This window comes from Blennius ocellaris, assembly GCF_963422515.1.
Source record: "Blennius ocellaris genome assembly, chromosome: 10".
Taxonomy (NCBI): domain Eukaryota; kingdom Metazoa; phylum Chordata; class Actinopteri; order Blenniiformes; family Blenniidae; genus Blennius; species Blennius ocellaris.
Genome location: NC_137659.1, coordinates 1,518,199 through 1,534,087, shown reverse-complemented (window position 1 = coordinate 1,534,087; position 15,889 = coordinate 1,518,199). Strand labels below are relative to the sequence as shown.

The 15,889-nt window shown below is 47.8% G+C and overlaps 2 protein-coding genes across 3 annotated transcripts in view; both read left to right on the top strand.

Moving 5' to 3' along the window:
- The window catches only part of epb41l3b (erythrocyte membrane protein band 4.1-like 3b), a 42,566-nt gene extending 33,001 nt beyond the window's left edge, over positions 1-9,565 (top strand). Inside the window, 10 exon segments of the mRNA XM_080502956.1 lie at positions 7-397; positions 436-635; positions 1,410-1,442; positions 1,938-2,024; positions 3,206-3,289; positions 4,031-4,129; positions 5,138-5,199; positions 5,201-5,219; positions 5,501-5,616; positions 8,960-9,565. Coding sequence (XP_080359082.1) covers positions 7-397; positions 436-635; positions 1,410-1,442; positions 1,938-2,024; positions 3,206-3,289; positions 4,031-4,129; positions 5,138-5,199; positions 5,201-5,219; positions 5,501-5,611 — 1,086 coding nt within the window. The 3' untranslated portion in view covers positions 5,612-5,616; positions 8,960-9,565.
- A 3,426-nt stretch (positions 9,566-12,991) lies between these two features.
- LOC308135269 (zinc finger and BTB domain-containing protein 14-like) lies at positions 12,992-15,652 on the top strand. Of its 2 annotated transcripts, none has more exons than XM_080503170.1 (2): positions 12,992-13,227; positions 13,929-15,652. In XM_080503170.1, the coding sequence occupies exon 2, from the start codon at positions 13,952-13,954 to the stop codon at positions 15,161-15,163; it is 1,212 nt and encodes a 403-aa protein (XP_080359296.1). In that variant the 5' UTR covers positions 12,992-13,227; positions 13,929-13,951; the 3' UTR covers positions 15,164-15,652. The 2 variants fall into 2 exon arrangements, with proteins under 2 accessions (XP_080359296.1, XP_080359295.1); XM_080503169.1 differs by lacking the exon at positions 12,992-13,227 and adding an exon at positions 13,237-13,598.
- Positions 15,653-15,889: the final 237 nt, after the last annotated feature.

The window sequence follows — 15,889 nt, the reverse complement described above, 5'->3', positions numbered from 1 at the left end:
GTGAAGTACGCGGCGGATAGCGTGGTAACGGAAGGAGCCACCTCCTCGGGCCCTCGCGGGGTTAGTCCGTCCACGACCATGGACGACGACGTCTTCGTGGACGGCACCCCGCGAGAGGCGGAGGAGAAGAAGAAGACCCGCGACTCCCTGGAGGAGGCGGAGGAGAAGAAGGTCAGCCCCGGGGCGGTGAGACAGGAGGTGTCCCAGGCCATCACCGACAAGAAGGGGACGCTCATCATCTTGAAGGAGGGAGCCGAGGACAAAGGGGACAAAGAGGACGCCCGGGACTCGAGCGCCGAAAGCGACGAGCCGTTCGTCTCCGGAGAGTTCCCGGGACGACGGGGACGAGGTCCAGCCGCCGCCGCCGCCGCCGGAGACGGAAGAAGACGGCGGCGCCGTCGCCAAGGCGTTGAGTCCGAAGGCGGAGATCAGTAGCGAAGACGCGACTCGGTCCAAAGGCGTGGACTCGCCGAAGAAGGCCATGGCGTCGTGGATTTCCGAGGAGACGAAGACCCCCGACGAGACGCCCGCGGAAAGTTGACGTCTTCACCTTCCGGGAGGTCCGGGCCGAGCGGCACACGTCCGGCGCCGCTCGGTTCACGCTCTCCGAAAGCTCGGCTGCGACTCTGACAGCGGTACTGTATGAAAAAAAACTAAAAAAACCCAAACAAGCGACCTCAAAGCAGCACCTCCTCCCTTCACATGGTCCTCCACCCCGCTGCCTCCACCCACTCATCGCCGCCTCCCGACGGCCGTTAAACCTGTTTAGGCAGGAGCGAGACGGCGGGGGCGTCGCATGGCTGACGGCCCCGTTAACACCCCGCAGGCTCAAACTGCTGCTTCTAACCCGCCGCTGCTTTTCTCTGACTCAGCTGTTTTGGTTTGTTTTCTGTTTAAGTTTGTTGACGGCGAAAAACAGCTTGCCTCTCCCGCGGGTCGATAAGGAAAGAAATGGGGGGCGTGGGGGGGGGGGGGGGGGGGGGGGGGGTCCGACTGGCTCCTGTTTGTTCTGTCGGCTCCACCATTTCTTTATTTATTTCTTTATTTTGCTCTGGGCTCCATTATCAGTTTCCCGTCAGCGGTGACTTCAGAGCGCTGGCTCGGCGCCACCGCTGCAGCTTTCCCTCCTCATCCTCCACCCCCCCCCCCCCCCCCCCCCCCCCCCCGCCTCAGAAACACTTTACGGATCCACCTGTGAAGTCATCTCAAGTGGAGGTTTGCTTCCAGTGAAGGATCCGTGCAGTTTTGACACTTGAGGCTGCACATTACTATTAAAACCTCCTCGTTTTTTTAATTTTAATTATTATTATTATTTTAATGGCTTTTCATCCTCCCTTCGCTCTCGTTGTTGGCGTGACTTTTCACTGTCCTCTCTTTTCCTGTTGTGTGTCGTCCTTCTGTCTCATCAGTCGACTCTGGGATGGGTTTCCTCCTCGGACAAGGTGACGACTGCTCTCCGCTCCTTGTTGACTTGTTACAGTGACGTGATGCTCTCGGGGCCGGGTGTCAAACACAGTGTCGGTCGAGTGCCTCCGCCGGGCCGGACTGCTAAAATAGAGCCAAAATAACCTTTAAATATCAATTCTAATACTTTTCTTTGTTGTGGCGCAGAGTGTACGTGATGAAAATGTCCATATTTTCACAATTACTACGGGAAAATGACGTCAACTCTCGTGCTAAATGTTCAGTTTAGGTCGCAGAGTTTTGTCGAAATTAAATTAAATGTTGACGATTTTCCTGTGGATTTCACCCGGATTGGTTCTCCTCCGAGCGAGTTTGACACCCGCGCCCTGAGGTTTTATACATTCAGCGTCTAACGATGTAGAACGGACGGCACCTCTCTCTCCGTCAGGTCACGGGACGCCGCGGCGGCGGCGCTACTTGTTTGGGTTTTACTTCCTCGCTCGTCTCCTGACAGTCAATTTGTCTTCCTTCAGGTGTCACCAGGCCACGAGGAGGCGGCGGCGGCGGCGGCGGATCCCTCGCAGACGGACGCGGCGCCCCTCAAGTCCGCAGGGCCAACGGTGAATATCAAAAACGCCGACGGCCGCGCGGCGTGTGCGTCGGGCGCTCGCGGCCAGAAACGACGATGGAGGCGGGGTTTAGTGCGAGCGTGTTGCCGGAGGGAGAAGCGGCCGGAGAGGGAGCGCGGGCGAGCGAGGTGGGCGGGGCATGAAGGCGACGGTGTCCGATTGGCCGCGGCGGCGCCGGTTCACGTCGGAGGAGAGGAAGAGGAAGAGGAAGAGGAATCGTCCGGAGAGCAGCCGCGAATACACGGCAAGAGAGTGAAATTCTCCGAGCAGGTGGAGGTTTTCAAAGAGGGCGGCGGCAGCGGCGGCGGCGGCCCCGCGGCGTTGGAAGGTAGAATCGAGGAGGTGGATGAAGACGAGGAGGAGGAGGAAGGTTTGCCGGCGACCTCTGTGGGCGGCGAGGATGAAAAAGCTGTGGAAGACGTCAAACCGTCTGCCCTTCGAGAAAGAGAAATATCACTATCCGCAGATTGAGAGTTCGGAAGATGAACTAGACGAGCGTGAGCCTGCGGAGGAAGACGAGGAGGAGGAAGAAGAGGAGGAGGAAGAGGCTGAACGCAGGGAAGAAGGGAATCCGGAAGCGTCCCGAAGCAAAGGACGTCGAGGAGGAAGAGGAGGAGGAGGAGGAGGAGGAGGAGGAAGACGGAGAATTGAAACTGATTGAGGTGACTCGGGCCGGACCGCTGCTCCGCCCCCCCTCCCGACGAGGTAACCTCGCCTCCGGACGCCCTCGCCATCGTGACCTCACCACCGTCGCAATCAATCAAGTGATGCCACCACCCCCCCCCCCCACCCAACAACCGCATGGATTCGTCTCGCAGACATTCCTAACTTCACCGTTTTGTCTGGTGGCGCAGATCAGGGGACATCTGATGCACACACACACACACACACACACACACACACACACACACACACACACACACACTTGATCCAAACCTTGTGATTTGCACCCTGGGGGCAGCAGCCCCCCCTCCCTCACTGGATTAAAGCCTCAATGCATGGCTGCACGCCTCGTTTCCAGACCTCGGCCCTCCGCTGGCTCGTTCCCGTCGATTTGATCCACCGTACCAGAGCGCCTTCAACTTTCACAAGCAAAGACGTGAAATTACGTGTTTTTCTCTCTGCAGACGTTTGTTTTTAACCTTTTTCTTTTTTTCTTCTCCACCCCAAAGAGTCCTGATCATCTGGACGCGGCTTCCAAAGACTCGCCCGTCGTCCACACGGAGACAAAAACCATCACCTATGAGGCTGCAGAGGTACGGCCGTCTTTGTTGACGTTGCGCTGAAGGATAGTTTCCTGCGAGGTGAGATTGGTTTTATGTTCGGGTCGGCCGCTCGGACGCGAAGCCGTGACGCGTCGCGTTTACGTTCACCGACGGGAGAAAACGCCGCCGGGAGCGAATCAAAACCGCCACGCTGCGGGAATCGGCGAGACGAGAGTCTCTGTTGAAGCTGAAGGAAACCGTCGCCGCCGCTTTGATCTTCCGTTTGAGGTTTTCGTCTTCGGGTTTTATTTTTGCCTGGTGTCACTTGAGTGAAAAGAAGCTTTGAAGGAAAGAAAAAAAACAACCATGGGGCCCGTTTGCGCGACGATTTTCAAGTAAAAACGTAACATTTTGGTTTGGTTTGTCGGGCGTCTCTGGAAACGCGACGCCTTGAAACCCAGAGTTAAAGCTTTTATTAGACTTTAACGACAGAACAGGGTTTTTTTCATTCATTTAAACAAGGTAAAGATGGTGTAAAACATCTGCATTTATCAAATCACTCCTGAGGTTTAAAAAAAAAAAGGCCGATATTTAACTTCTTATATGCCGAAACAAAAAAAAAGAACCTTAATTCCTTAAATCTGACCTTAAAAAATAAAGAAATACTTTTATTGTCAATTTTCTCCATTAAATGATCAGAGAAACTATTGGCACCAAGTTCTTCCCGCGACACGTTGATAAATGAGAAGCGGCTGTGGAAATGGGTGACCCGGGCGTCTGGTGTCTCCGCAGGGCGAGACCAACGGCGACGCCGACCCCGGCGTCCTGCTGAGCGCTCAGACCATCACGTCGGAAACCACCAGCACCACCACCACCACACACATCACCAAGGTGGGGCTGCGTCCGCCGTGACGTTTCACACATCTGGACAGGGGTCGGCAACCTCTAATGCGTTAAAGGTTAAAGGTTAAAGGTTAAAGGTCCCGTTTCCCACTGAACACAAACACCTACAACTCGCACACCACGCCATTATTGTCGCGTGACCGACGTCACATCGCTGCGTCGTTCACGTCCCGCCGACATTTGACCCCCACTCTTTGTAGCGGCGCGGCGCAACGCAATTGGCCCTGGGTGCGCTTTGCCTTACCTCCCATACCACCCTTTGCCTTACCTCCCATACCACCCTTTGCCTTACCTCCCACCCCACGCCGCTCCGGATGAGCTGCAGTGGGACAGAGGCTCAAGGAGCCGCAGTGGAGGGACGAAAGGGTTGCCGACCCCCTGCGTTTCCAACCTTTTTTGAGCAAGGCACACTTTTGTCTTTGGAAAAATCTGGAGGCACATTAACCACCCGAAAATGTTAAATGTGAAACTCTCCAGCGTCGATTAACAATATAAAGTCTTCTCATCAAAGTTTTATCAATAGGAATCAAGTAAATACAAAAAAATATTTTTTTTTAAATTGTGACTCCGTCAGTTTGAAACCTGGACCTGATGGATGAAGAGCTGAGATCCTGGTTCACATTCTTCCTTTTCAAAAACTTCTCCATCACTGTCACTGACACAGTACTTTGATACAAGATGGTAGCAGGAGGTGGAGATGAACCACACTGACGTCTGTCACTTTACATTTCACCGGCAAAGTTCTGTGCTGCCCTCTAGTGGCGAAGAGGATTTATACATGATTACTCTGCAACACAAATGTTTTTTGTTTTTTTAAATGTGAAATTGTATAATTTCCCGCGGCTCACCTGACGAGATCTGGCGGAAACACCAGTGTGCCGCGGCGCAGTGGTTAAAAAAAAACCCAATGCGTTGGAGGATTAAACTACAGCGCGCTCTCTGTGAGAGCGTCGTCATAGCGACCGCCTCATCGCCGCCCCTCTGCTCTCGGCTCAGATGGTGAAGGGAGGAATCTCCGAGACGAGGATCGAGAAGCGGATCGTCATCACCGGGGTCGCGGACATACGACCATGACGAGGTGGGCCCCCCCCCCCCGCGTCGTCGCGCCGCCGAGTTGAATAATCGCATATGAAAAGTTAAAAAAAAAAAAAAAAAAAAAAAAGTGACTCCCGCGACTTTCTTTTCTTTTTTTTTAGCTTGCGCAACGCGGAGAGGCCTAACATTTTTTTGAAATGTGTTTTTAACAAACTTGACCTAACACTCCCTCCCCGCTTCCCCCCCCCCCCCCCCCCTCCCCCCCCCCCACCGTTCTCTGTCTCCCCCTGGTGACCCCTCCTGGCACTGCACTCCCTTATGTAGGCTCTGGCTCAGGCCATAAAGGAGGCTAAAGAACAGCACCCTGACATGTCAGTGACCAAAGTAGTGGTACATAAAGAGACAGAGATCACGCCAGAGGAGGGGGAGGACTGACCCAGGTAAGACAAACCAGACCCCCCCCCCCCCCCCCCCCCCAAGTCCAGTCCCGGCTCGGTCCGCTTCAGTCTGGTCTCTGTGGTCCGACTTTTTCCTCTCCCCCCTCCTCCACCCTCCACCCTTATCTGGTCGCCATTCTCGGGCATGCTGCTTCCCCCCCCCCCCCCCCATCAGCGCTTCCTCTCTGTCACTGGTGTGGACAGCTCTCGTTTCTCACAGCTGCTGTATCATGCTGTTGTCATTGCAGCTCCACTCCCCCGGTGTGTGTGTGTGTGTGTGTGTCGGTGTGTGTGTGTGTGTGTGTGCGTGTGTGTGTGTGTGCGTGAGCGCAGAGCGGATATTACCAGCTCAGCTCGTCACGCCGAGGCTCAGGAACCTTTAAGCGTAATGCTGCCGGCCGTCTCATGCAACCTCTTGGTAAATTTGGGATGCAACAGCTCCCCCTGCTGGAGGGAAACTCACCACCACCACCACCACCCCTCCCCCCTCACCCCTCCCCCCCCTCCCCCACTCTTATGTTTACACAAGGTCACCCTTAACATGCAACATTCTGCATTGACTTTCTTTTTCTTTTTTTTTATCTATTGCACGTGCAAATTAAAATTGTTCTGGAAATGCATGCATGCGGAGCAAATCCTTTGCAAAAAGGATTTTTTTTTTTTTTTTTTTTTTTTAAACTGCGTTGCAGCCGCCACAGTTGCTCGTCACGAGAGGCAACCGCCAGCCTTGAGCGATTGCTTTCCGGCTGAACCGGCTTGTGTTTCCCGGAGCTCTCAGCCCCCGTGTGCACTGAAACGCTGAAAACCCGAGCCGGACCTGCGCCGCGGCTATTTTCATCTCCCTTCCTTACAAGGAGACGAAAAATAAATAAATTCTAGGGAGAGGGGGGGGGGGGGGGGGGGGGGTCGTTACTCCTGAAACAAACAAACAAAAATTTTATAAAAAAGAAAATCTCACAGGTCATCATACCTGCTTGCAGTTGCGATCTCAGCTTCATGTTGAGGGGGGGGAAAGAAGAAAAGAAAAAAGAAAGAATCACATTTTTCAATCCTTCACTAATGCAGTGATGTTTGTGTTCCAACTTGTCCGGAGGGGGGGGGGGGGGCTGCTGCAAGAGGAAACTTCTCATTCCATTGTACTGCAGCATGTTGTCTCAACTCCCTCCCTAAGCATTTATATCTATACACTAACTGTGTGTGTGTGTGTGTGTGTGTGCGTGTGTGTGTGTGTGCGTGTGCGTGTGTGATTTCTGGAAGTGGTTCTCTCCTAATTCCACCTCTTGGCTCTGGAGCTTGTTATTTCATTAAACGATCCCGAGGAGGGGGGGTTTGGGATGAGCGTGTGTGTGTGTGTGTGTGTGTGTGCGTGCGTGTGTGTGTGTGTGACTCACCAGAAGGGAATGCTTACCTTTGTTTCTGCGGCCCGTTGCCCTCAGTGTGTGTGTGTGTGTGTGTGTGGCTCATATCGGCGTGTTTTGAGCAGCTCTATTAACGCAACCACTAATTGTTGTCATTGCGCCTCTCAGCTGTTCGTGTCTCCTCCACACACACACACACACACACACACACACACACACACACACACACACGGAGCAGTTTGCGGTCGTATCCTGATGCAGAGCGACTGGATCCACGCTCAGCTGCATCGCGGTGGCGTTTTTTTTTTTTTTTTTTACTCGTCGTCCCTTTAATGTCTGGATCGATTTTATCACAGTCGGCAGTTTTCAATTTATTAAGACTCGTCTCGGGCGTCGAAATCGCTTTCATTCTTAAAAGTTCTTTATAAATAAAGGTATTATTATATTACTATTAATTGGAAAATAAGAGGGAATATTGTGGGGGAAATGCTTCCTTTTAAAAGAAATTCCAAGAATTGTACAAAAAAAAACAACAGACAAAATGAATTATGTAATTTTTACAAACTATTTTATACTGTTAAATGTGTTGAATCTGTTTTCAATGTTTTAATTTCTTCCCCGCATTAAACATCCAATTCTGCTCCTCACCGGAGGCCCCCGTTTACACGTAAACAAAAAACGTTGTTTTTTTTCATGTTTCGGGCGTCTGTTTCCACGGCAACGATGCTCGGAGCCTCTGGAAACACTCCCGTCTCCATGGAAACGGGGAAAACCGCAACTTTTGTGAAACGCAGCTGCTAAATTACATCGTTTTCAACGTTTTGCCACTTCAATGCAAACGGGACATCGTGTTGGAAGATTACCCCCCCTCCCCCCCCCCCCGAGACGAAAAAAACGATGCGTCTTTCAAAAAACACTGAAATCAGCGTCGTTACCATGTCGGGCCACCAGTGGGAGCTGTTGGTTGTTTTGGTGATGACAGCACACGCTATAAACAGTAACCGTGGCAAAACACGGACATGCTAATGTGGACGGACCACCAAGTTGGATCGCAATTACGGTGACCGTCAAAATAAAAGCACCAAGTCACAGGATGTTTCTCTCCCCCCGGGAATTTGGACCGGGAGTCGCGACGCCGCGGCGGAAACTTTGTTCTGATTGTCTCTACTGAGCATGTGCAGAACTACCGTTTATTATACCCGCGGAGCGCATTTCAGAAGCGCAATTTTCGCAATCGGAAAAAATTGCGATTTCCTCGGAACGTATTTGTTTTTTTTTGTTTGTTTGTTTGTTTGTTTTCTCAAACCAGACCAATCAGGCTCTCTGGCGAATCAATGAAACGACAATACAGACATAACCTTCACTTTTTATATATATATATATATATATATATATATTTATTTTTATTTTTTTAAATAAGAGCAACTTTTAATTTGTAGAGGTTAATTGTCGAGTTCAGGTGGTTAAATTGAGTTTCAGGTGGTTAAAAAAAAAAAAAAAAGCAGCCACAATAACACCAACAGTTCACACACACACACACACACACACACACACACACACACTACACACACACACACACACACACACACACACAGAGCGGCCTCCATCCTTCACAAGTGGTTTTGAATTTAGTCGCCCCGTCTCTCCTAAACTTTGCTGAAAAGCACTGAATAAGACATGACGGGCCGACGCATTTTACATTGTGATGGATTGCAGTTGGACAGTGGGACGAATAAAATCCAGGTGGTTTTCGCGTCGTGAATTATTCATTTTTTTAAATAATTTTTTTGCAGAAACTCTGTGTTTTGCATCCACACACACACACACACACGCACGGATTTTTACGAGGGTGAAGCTGCCGTAACGTTTAATCAGACTTGGTTCTCGGCGGCGCTCACAGTGGCAGTATTTTAAATAAAAAGAAAAAAAGCAGTAATTAAAACCGGCCTCCTGCTGAATTAACTCGTTTTTCTCCTCTGCTCTTCCAGGAATAACAACCGACGGCTGGTTTGTTGTTTTTTTTTGGTGTTGTTTTTTTTTTTTTTTTTCCTTTTTTCCAAACCTCCCACCACCACCAACCTCCTCTTCCCTCCTCCTCCTCCTCCTCGCCGCCGCCCGCCGGGGAACCCGAGAGGACGAGGGGAAGAAGCTCCGCCTCTCCGGACGCTGCAGCAGCTCGCCGCTAGTCGCAACCAATCGCCCGCAATACCAAATAAATGCATTTTGCATGAGAAGGACGCAACGTCGCATTATCGAAACATTCCCAAACGGCAGAACTGTACGACTCCCGTGACGGTGGGAGCCCCTCCCCCCCACCCCACACCCACTCCCCCGCTTCCACTGCCTTATTATGACTCTTATGCATTTTTATGATTATTGAGAATAATTATTGTAAGCGGATCCTTTTATTTATGAAATGAAGCCATCACTCCAGACGCGTACGTGTTCTATTTAACTTTGCCAGTAGAAGTGCCAACAACCTCTTTTCTTCCTCTTCTTCTTCTTCTTCTTCTTCTTCTTTTGTTTTTTCGTCTGTGTTTTTTTTGGGGAAGGTCCGGATTCCCCGCCAGGTTTTGCCACTACAGCTCAGTTCTGTACATTATCCAATTCTCTCTCTCTCTCTCCTCTCATCTCTCGTCTCTCTCGTCGCCTCTCTCGCTCTCTCGTCTTCGTCTCGTCTCTCTCTCTCTCTCTCTCTCTCTCGTCTCGTCTCTCTCTCTCTCTCGCTCCCTCGCTCTCGTAGGAAAATAGCAAATTATCTTTCACCGTTGATTTATGTCACGTCTACTTGAACTGCATTTTCCTTTTTATTATTAATTCAGTGTTTTATGATTTTTTTTTTTTTCCCCATTGATCGAATAGACGCCCACTGCAACTTTTTTTTTTTTTTTTTTTTTTTTCCCTCTCTCGTCTGTTTTAGGCAAAAAGCCGTTGAAATCAAAAGATTTTTCTTTTTATTTCTTGTATGTGCCTCTGCAGGCTTTGAATGTCCCCCCCCCCCCCCCCCCCCCTGCCGGGTAGAAGATCGGCTGCAGCACCAAGTCCCAGGTTTGTGTGACTGTGAAGGGCTCAGACTGCCGAGCTTAACCCCCCCCCCCAAAAAAAAAAAATGATGCAAAGCCAGGAGAGACCTATCAACGCCCCCCCCCTCACCACCCCCGCCCCGCCCCCGCCTGTTCACATGTATCTGAATAAGCGAGTGTCGTTCATGTACGGCCATGTTTTCCCTCCAATGGTGAAAATAAAAGTGGCGAATGAATTTGTTTAGTGGCGAATGAATTTGTTTTTATTTTTGTTTTCCTTCTTTCATGATCGAATTTAAATCACCGTGTTGTTTGTGTGTCCAGGACGTTGGGGTTTTTTTTTTTAAGTGCAGTGTTTATTCCTGTGTTAAATTCAGATTTGTTATATATATATATATATATATATATAATTGATTTTTTCACTGTTAAAAAGAATAAATTTTAAAAAATCTTTTTTTTAATCCTTTCTTTTATCTTTTATTTATTTTATTTTTTTTTTTATGTTTAAAAAATTTTTTTTTTTTATATTAACAGAGTAGAAGTGTATAGGCTCATCATCTTAACTATGTTTAACAAACACGGGGACAGGACAAAAAACAAGAAAGAAAATATTTTGAATTTTTCCACTGTGAAAAGAAAGAATTTGTTTTTTTTTTTTTTTTTTTTAATTTTTTTTTTTTTTTTTTTTTAAGTTTTTAATTTTTTTTTTTATTAACAGAGTAGAAGTGTATAGGCTGAGTCTCATCATCTTAACTATATTTAACAAACAGGGACTGGACAAAAAACAAGAAAAAAAACTCAACTAAATTTAAAAGAAAGTTAAAAAAAAATACATAAAAAGGAAATCAGCTATGTACACATATATGCATATAGACGTATACACACATACGTAGATACACAAATATTTATATACATACACATACGTGGATAATGGATCACTACATTGGGTAATATCTCAGATTTGAGAAAACTTGATATTTATGTTTTCATTTGAGCTTTTATGTGAGGAGTGTTGCAATAACTGATGATAAAATGTACTTTTCCACCTGCACCTGTAATTCCATCTATAAATCTTTTATATCACACTGGTCCACATTCATCAGTACATATGTAAGGTTAAAGGTCAAATGCAGAGGAACGAATTCCCCAAGAGGATTAACTCTCAACATGCTCTTCATATTTAATTTACTTTATTGTACAGATCAGGTCGAGATTTTTCTCATTTTAGTACAATAATTAGGTCTTTTCTGGTGGAAAAAACAACAAAAACATAAGCAGCTAATGTTGACAACTGTTGATTAATTTCATCCGTCTCAACAGATATTGGTCAACATTAGCAGCATTAGTTCAAATATATATATATTTTTTTTTTTTTGGAATTTCTGTCGATTATACTTGACTTATTTTCCACAAGTACATATAAAATAAAAATGTATTAATCCTGTAAAAAAAAAAAAAGTATGATGCAAAAAAGTCATTAAAGAGACTTATTTCAATTGTGGTCCTCAAAAAAAAAATCGTGACATTAAGATGGAACAATTATATACAAAATTGTACAAAAAGGACGGTATGAATTGAGAATAAATAAATACAAGTCCTACCTATACAAATCTATTCCACAAAATGAGGTATCACAGATTAAGTTTTCACAAATTATGAATATATTCAGCTTGTAAATGAGGATTTTGAAAATGTTTCGGGTGCCTTCGAATCATTAATTGCTTAATTCTTAGACACGATGTGGAGTTTATCAAGAAAAATACCCGGCGTGGTAATTATTCATTAAATCAGAGTTTTAAAGCCACTTTTACTCTGTGGTCTCTGAAGCTCCGCCCCCTTGGCGAAGAGTGGCGGGAAACGTGACGTCTCACTCTGATGGTTTTAGTCGACACTTAAAGGAGAGAGTCGAAATAAAACAACCAGAAATGACAAGACGATGTTGGAGGTACTGTTTAAATAAATAAATAAAAATATTTATTATTTATTTATATAATTCTACTTTCTAACATTAAAAAATGTGGTGATTGGTAGATTTTTTCTTTTTCAAAAAGAAGCAAAACTGATGAGGGATAAAAAAAACAACAACCTCTGGAAGAGGTCAAACAAGTAAAACAGCTTTTAGAATGGCTCCCATGACCAATTCAATTCAATTTAAATTCAATTTAGCTTTATTTATATAGCATCGCATACAACACAGTCATTTCTCGGCACTTTTAACAGAGAAACCCAACAAATCCCCCCAAAATAACAACAGTCAAAACAAGTTAATTGGCAAAAATCTGTGAAAATGACTGAAGAGTGTTGACATAAAAAAAATAACGGAAGCAGTTTAATATATATGAAATGTACTTTGCACATTGCTACAGCTGTTTAATACTGCAACAAAATCCACTGTGAATGTGAATATTTTCTTTGTTCTTTCTATCATTTTTCAGAATCAGAATAGAAATACTTTATTAATGATATTCTTGTCTTTATTTATAAAAAAAAAACAAAAACAATAAAGTGGGGTAAGTGCAGTCCGCTGCTACAATATGAATACATAAAACACAACAATAATATGATGCCCAGCTAAATATTTGAGAAAGAAAACTCTCTTATACTTCAACTTCTTGTTTGATTGTGTCTTATTATTTTCATATCGATGTGAAATGTAGAGCTGCTGAGATAAATAAAGAAAAGTCCCATATGGGATGAATAAACTTTGATTTATTCAAACTTTAGTTGAACAGAAAAGCCTGTTTAGATTTAAAAAGTGTCTTTTTCCATATTGTCGTGGCCAAGACGTGCAGCTGTACATGAACAAAAACAAACAAACAAAATAAGCAATTGTACATCCAAAACATATAAGAAAGTGTCAACATATTTAAATTAATAAATAAATAAAATGAAGTCCACTATTCAAAACATCTGCAGACATATGTGTCTGTCTCCAAATCACAAATAGTTCTCGTATCTCGTGTTATCTTACTTTATTTTTAAAGGGGGGGAAAAAAATCAAAAGACTGTCGGAGTCACAGCGTTCAGCGGTTAAGAGTGAGACCTCCTGCTGGGAATAGAGGATCTTGGCTGCAGTACCCGCTCCGGCGCTGTAGGTGGCAGCAGCAGAACAATGGCGCGCTTCCTGTGCAAGCCGCGCAGTCACAACAAGAGGAGGAAGAGGAAAAACGACAGCCCCTGGATCGTCGTCGACTGCCTTGCGTGACAACACGGGGATCGCGTCGAGGCTGCTGGTACTAAACCTTCTCCTTTTTTTCCTTTTTTTCCACATTAACCCCCTTTTCTCTTCTCCCTTTGTCCGCGCGCGCGGTTGCGGGGAGCACGGGCCGCGGCGGGGCCCGGGCGCGCGGCGGGGGCCGCCTCTCCCCGCCCGCCCGCCCGCCGCGGAGGAGGAGGCGGGCGGGCGGAACCGAGTTTAAAGCCTCCAGGAGGAACATGCCAATGGAGGCTCGCCGAGCAAAATGGCTGGGCGCAGTGAAATGTGAAATATTCCCGCGAAGCTCTTATCCCCGCCGCACGCGACGCCGCTGTCACGCGAACCCCGCATCCGAACCGCGTTCGCGAAGTGGAGGAAAGTGCGTGTGCGCGCTTCTCGCGGTGTTTTGTGCGTCTTTTTCCCTTTTCCCCCATTATTATTATCGCGAGCTGCTCTGCTTGTTTTCGGGGCCTCCCGGATTTTTTTTTTTTTTTTTTGCTTAGAAGATTTCTGCACGAATAGATTCTGCTACTTTTCTCTCATTTTGCTCTTTTTTTTAAAAATCAATAAACGTGTTTTTTTTGTTTTTTTTCCCCGCGCTGCAAGTTGCAAGAATGTGTTGCACACTCCTTGTATATATTATGCAAATAGAGCTCCACCCCCTTTCTGTGTGTGGGGAAAAAATTTACATGTTTTTTTTAATTATTATTATTATTATTATTTCTCTCTCTCCTGCAGGTTGCGTCTTTCTCACCTGCACCATGTCTGATCTACTAAGATACATCGACTACGACCACAAGGCCACCTTCCTGAAGATGCTGAACCAGCAGAGGATGGAGGGCGAGCACTGCGACGTGGTGGTGGTGGTGGAGAACATCGAGTTCCGGGCGCACCGCTGCGTGCTGGCGGCGTGCAGCAACTACTTCAAGAAGCTGTTCAAGAAGCAGAGCGACGAGGACAACTCCATCGTGGAGCTGGACTTCATCCGCTCCGACATCTTCGAGGAGGTGCTCAACTACATGTACACGGCGCGGCTCGCCGTGCGCAAGAAGGACATCAACATGATGATGTCGTCGGGCCAGATCCTGGGCATCAACTTCCTGGACAACCTGTGCACGCAGAAGCGCGAGCTGACCAACATGAAGACGCGGGAGAACCAGGCGCCGGGCGACCACGGCATGCGGGCGCAGGACGCCATCCTGAAGGAGCTGGCCATGGAGGAGGTGCGCAAGAACAGCTTCTACGACCAGGGCATGGACGGCATGGGCCCCGGCGGCTCGCACGTGTCGCAGCCGCACAACTACAACGCCAACATGGGCAAGGACCCGCACGGCCACAGCTGGGGCTCGTCCTCCTCCAGCGACATGAAGCTGGAGTACCTGCTGTACGGCCACCGCGACCACGGCTCCTGCCAGGGCGCCGGCGCCAAGCCGCTGGACCACAACGCCAAGAAGGAGCGCCTGCTCACCGCCAACCGGCCGTACGGCTGCGAGCACTGCCCCAAGGCCTTCACCACCGCCGCGCACCTCAAGGAGCACCTGAAGATCCACTCGGGCTTCAAGCCGCACCGCTGCGTGGTGTGCGGCAAGGCGTTCATCCGCGGGCCCGACCTGAAGCGGCACGAGCGCGTGCACAGCAACGAGCGGCCGTTCGCCTGCCAGATGTGCGAAAAGGCCTTCAAGCACAAGTCCCACCTGAAGGACCACGAGCGGCAGCACCGGGGCGAGCGGCCCTTCAACTGCGGCTCCTGCGACAAGGCCTTCATCAAGGCGTCGGACCTGAAGCGCCACTGGAACACCATGCACAGCGGCAACCCGCGGCGCCAGATGTCGCTGTCGCCCGCCGCCTCCCAGCACGGCCAGGCGGGCGGCGGCGGGGGCGGGGGCGGCGGTGGCGGCGGCGGCGGCGAAGCCGACCAGAGGGACTGGAAAATGGAGACCGGGCCACACTCGCACAATTCGGGGGACTGTTGAAGAGGGAGGGCCCAACAGCACACACACACATGTATACACACACATATACACACACACACACACACACACACACACTCATTTTAAAGAAAAGAGAAAACCTGTATACACACACACACATCACACGGACTGTGATGGGAGTGAGTGACGCATCATAGCATGTTCATAAGACTGTGGGGATGTATTATTATTATTATTATTATTATTATTATTATAAAGAGTTATGTCAAAAAGCGATGTTTTTCCTTTACACCTGTAAAATCATGTAAATGTTTTAGTTCACGCTACTAAACATATATTTTTCACACACGACAACATCCCAAAAAAAAAGAAGAAATTTAAAAGTCGTCGCTATTTAGGCCCCTCCCCCTCCTGAATGGAGGGGGGAGGGGGGAGGGGGGGGGGGTTCCCCCATAACATTATTCTCTTTTTACTTTAATGGGATATGTAACGTTTAAATGCTTTGTTTAACAATTTACTGGATTTTATGGCGACGAAAAGAGTGTAAGGGGGGGGGAGGGGAGGGGAGGGAGGTTTTTTTTTTTTTTTTTTTTTTTTTTTCTCCTGCATAACATTTGTTGAGTATATTCATGTGGATGTTTTTAATGGATGTGTTTAGTTGTATTGATTGATATTACACTGTAAAGAGTAAAGAGTCACCATTTTTTGCATTCGACGCAGACGATACCAAAGTCTTGGGCCTTTCTGACGGATCGTTTCTCTCTCTCT

Coding starts and splice junctions, on each gene's coding strand:
- LOC308135269 (XM_080503169.1), top strand. CDS start 13,430: ATGCCAATGGAGGCTCGCCGAGCAAAATGGCTGGGCGCAGTGAAATGT. Junction 13,599..13,928: donor CGCGCTTCTCGCGGTGTTTT/GTGCGTCTTTTT, acceptor TCTCTCCTGCAG/GTTGCGTCTTTCTCACCTGC.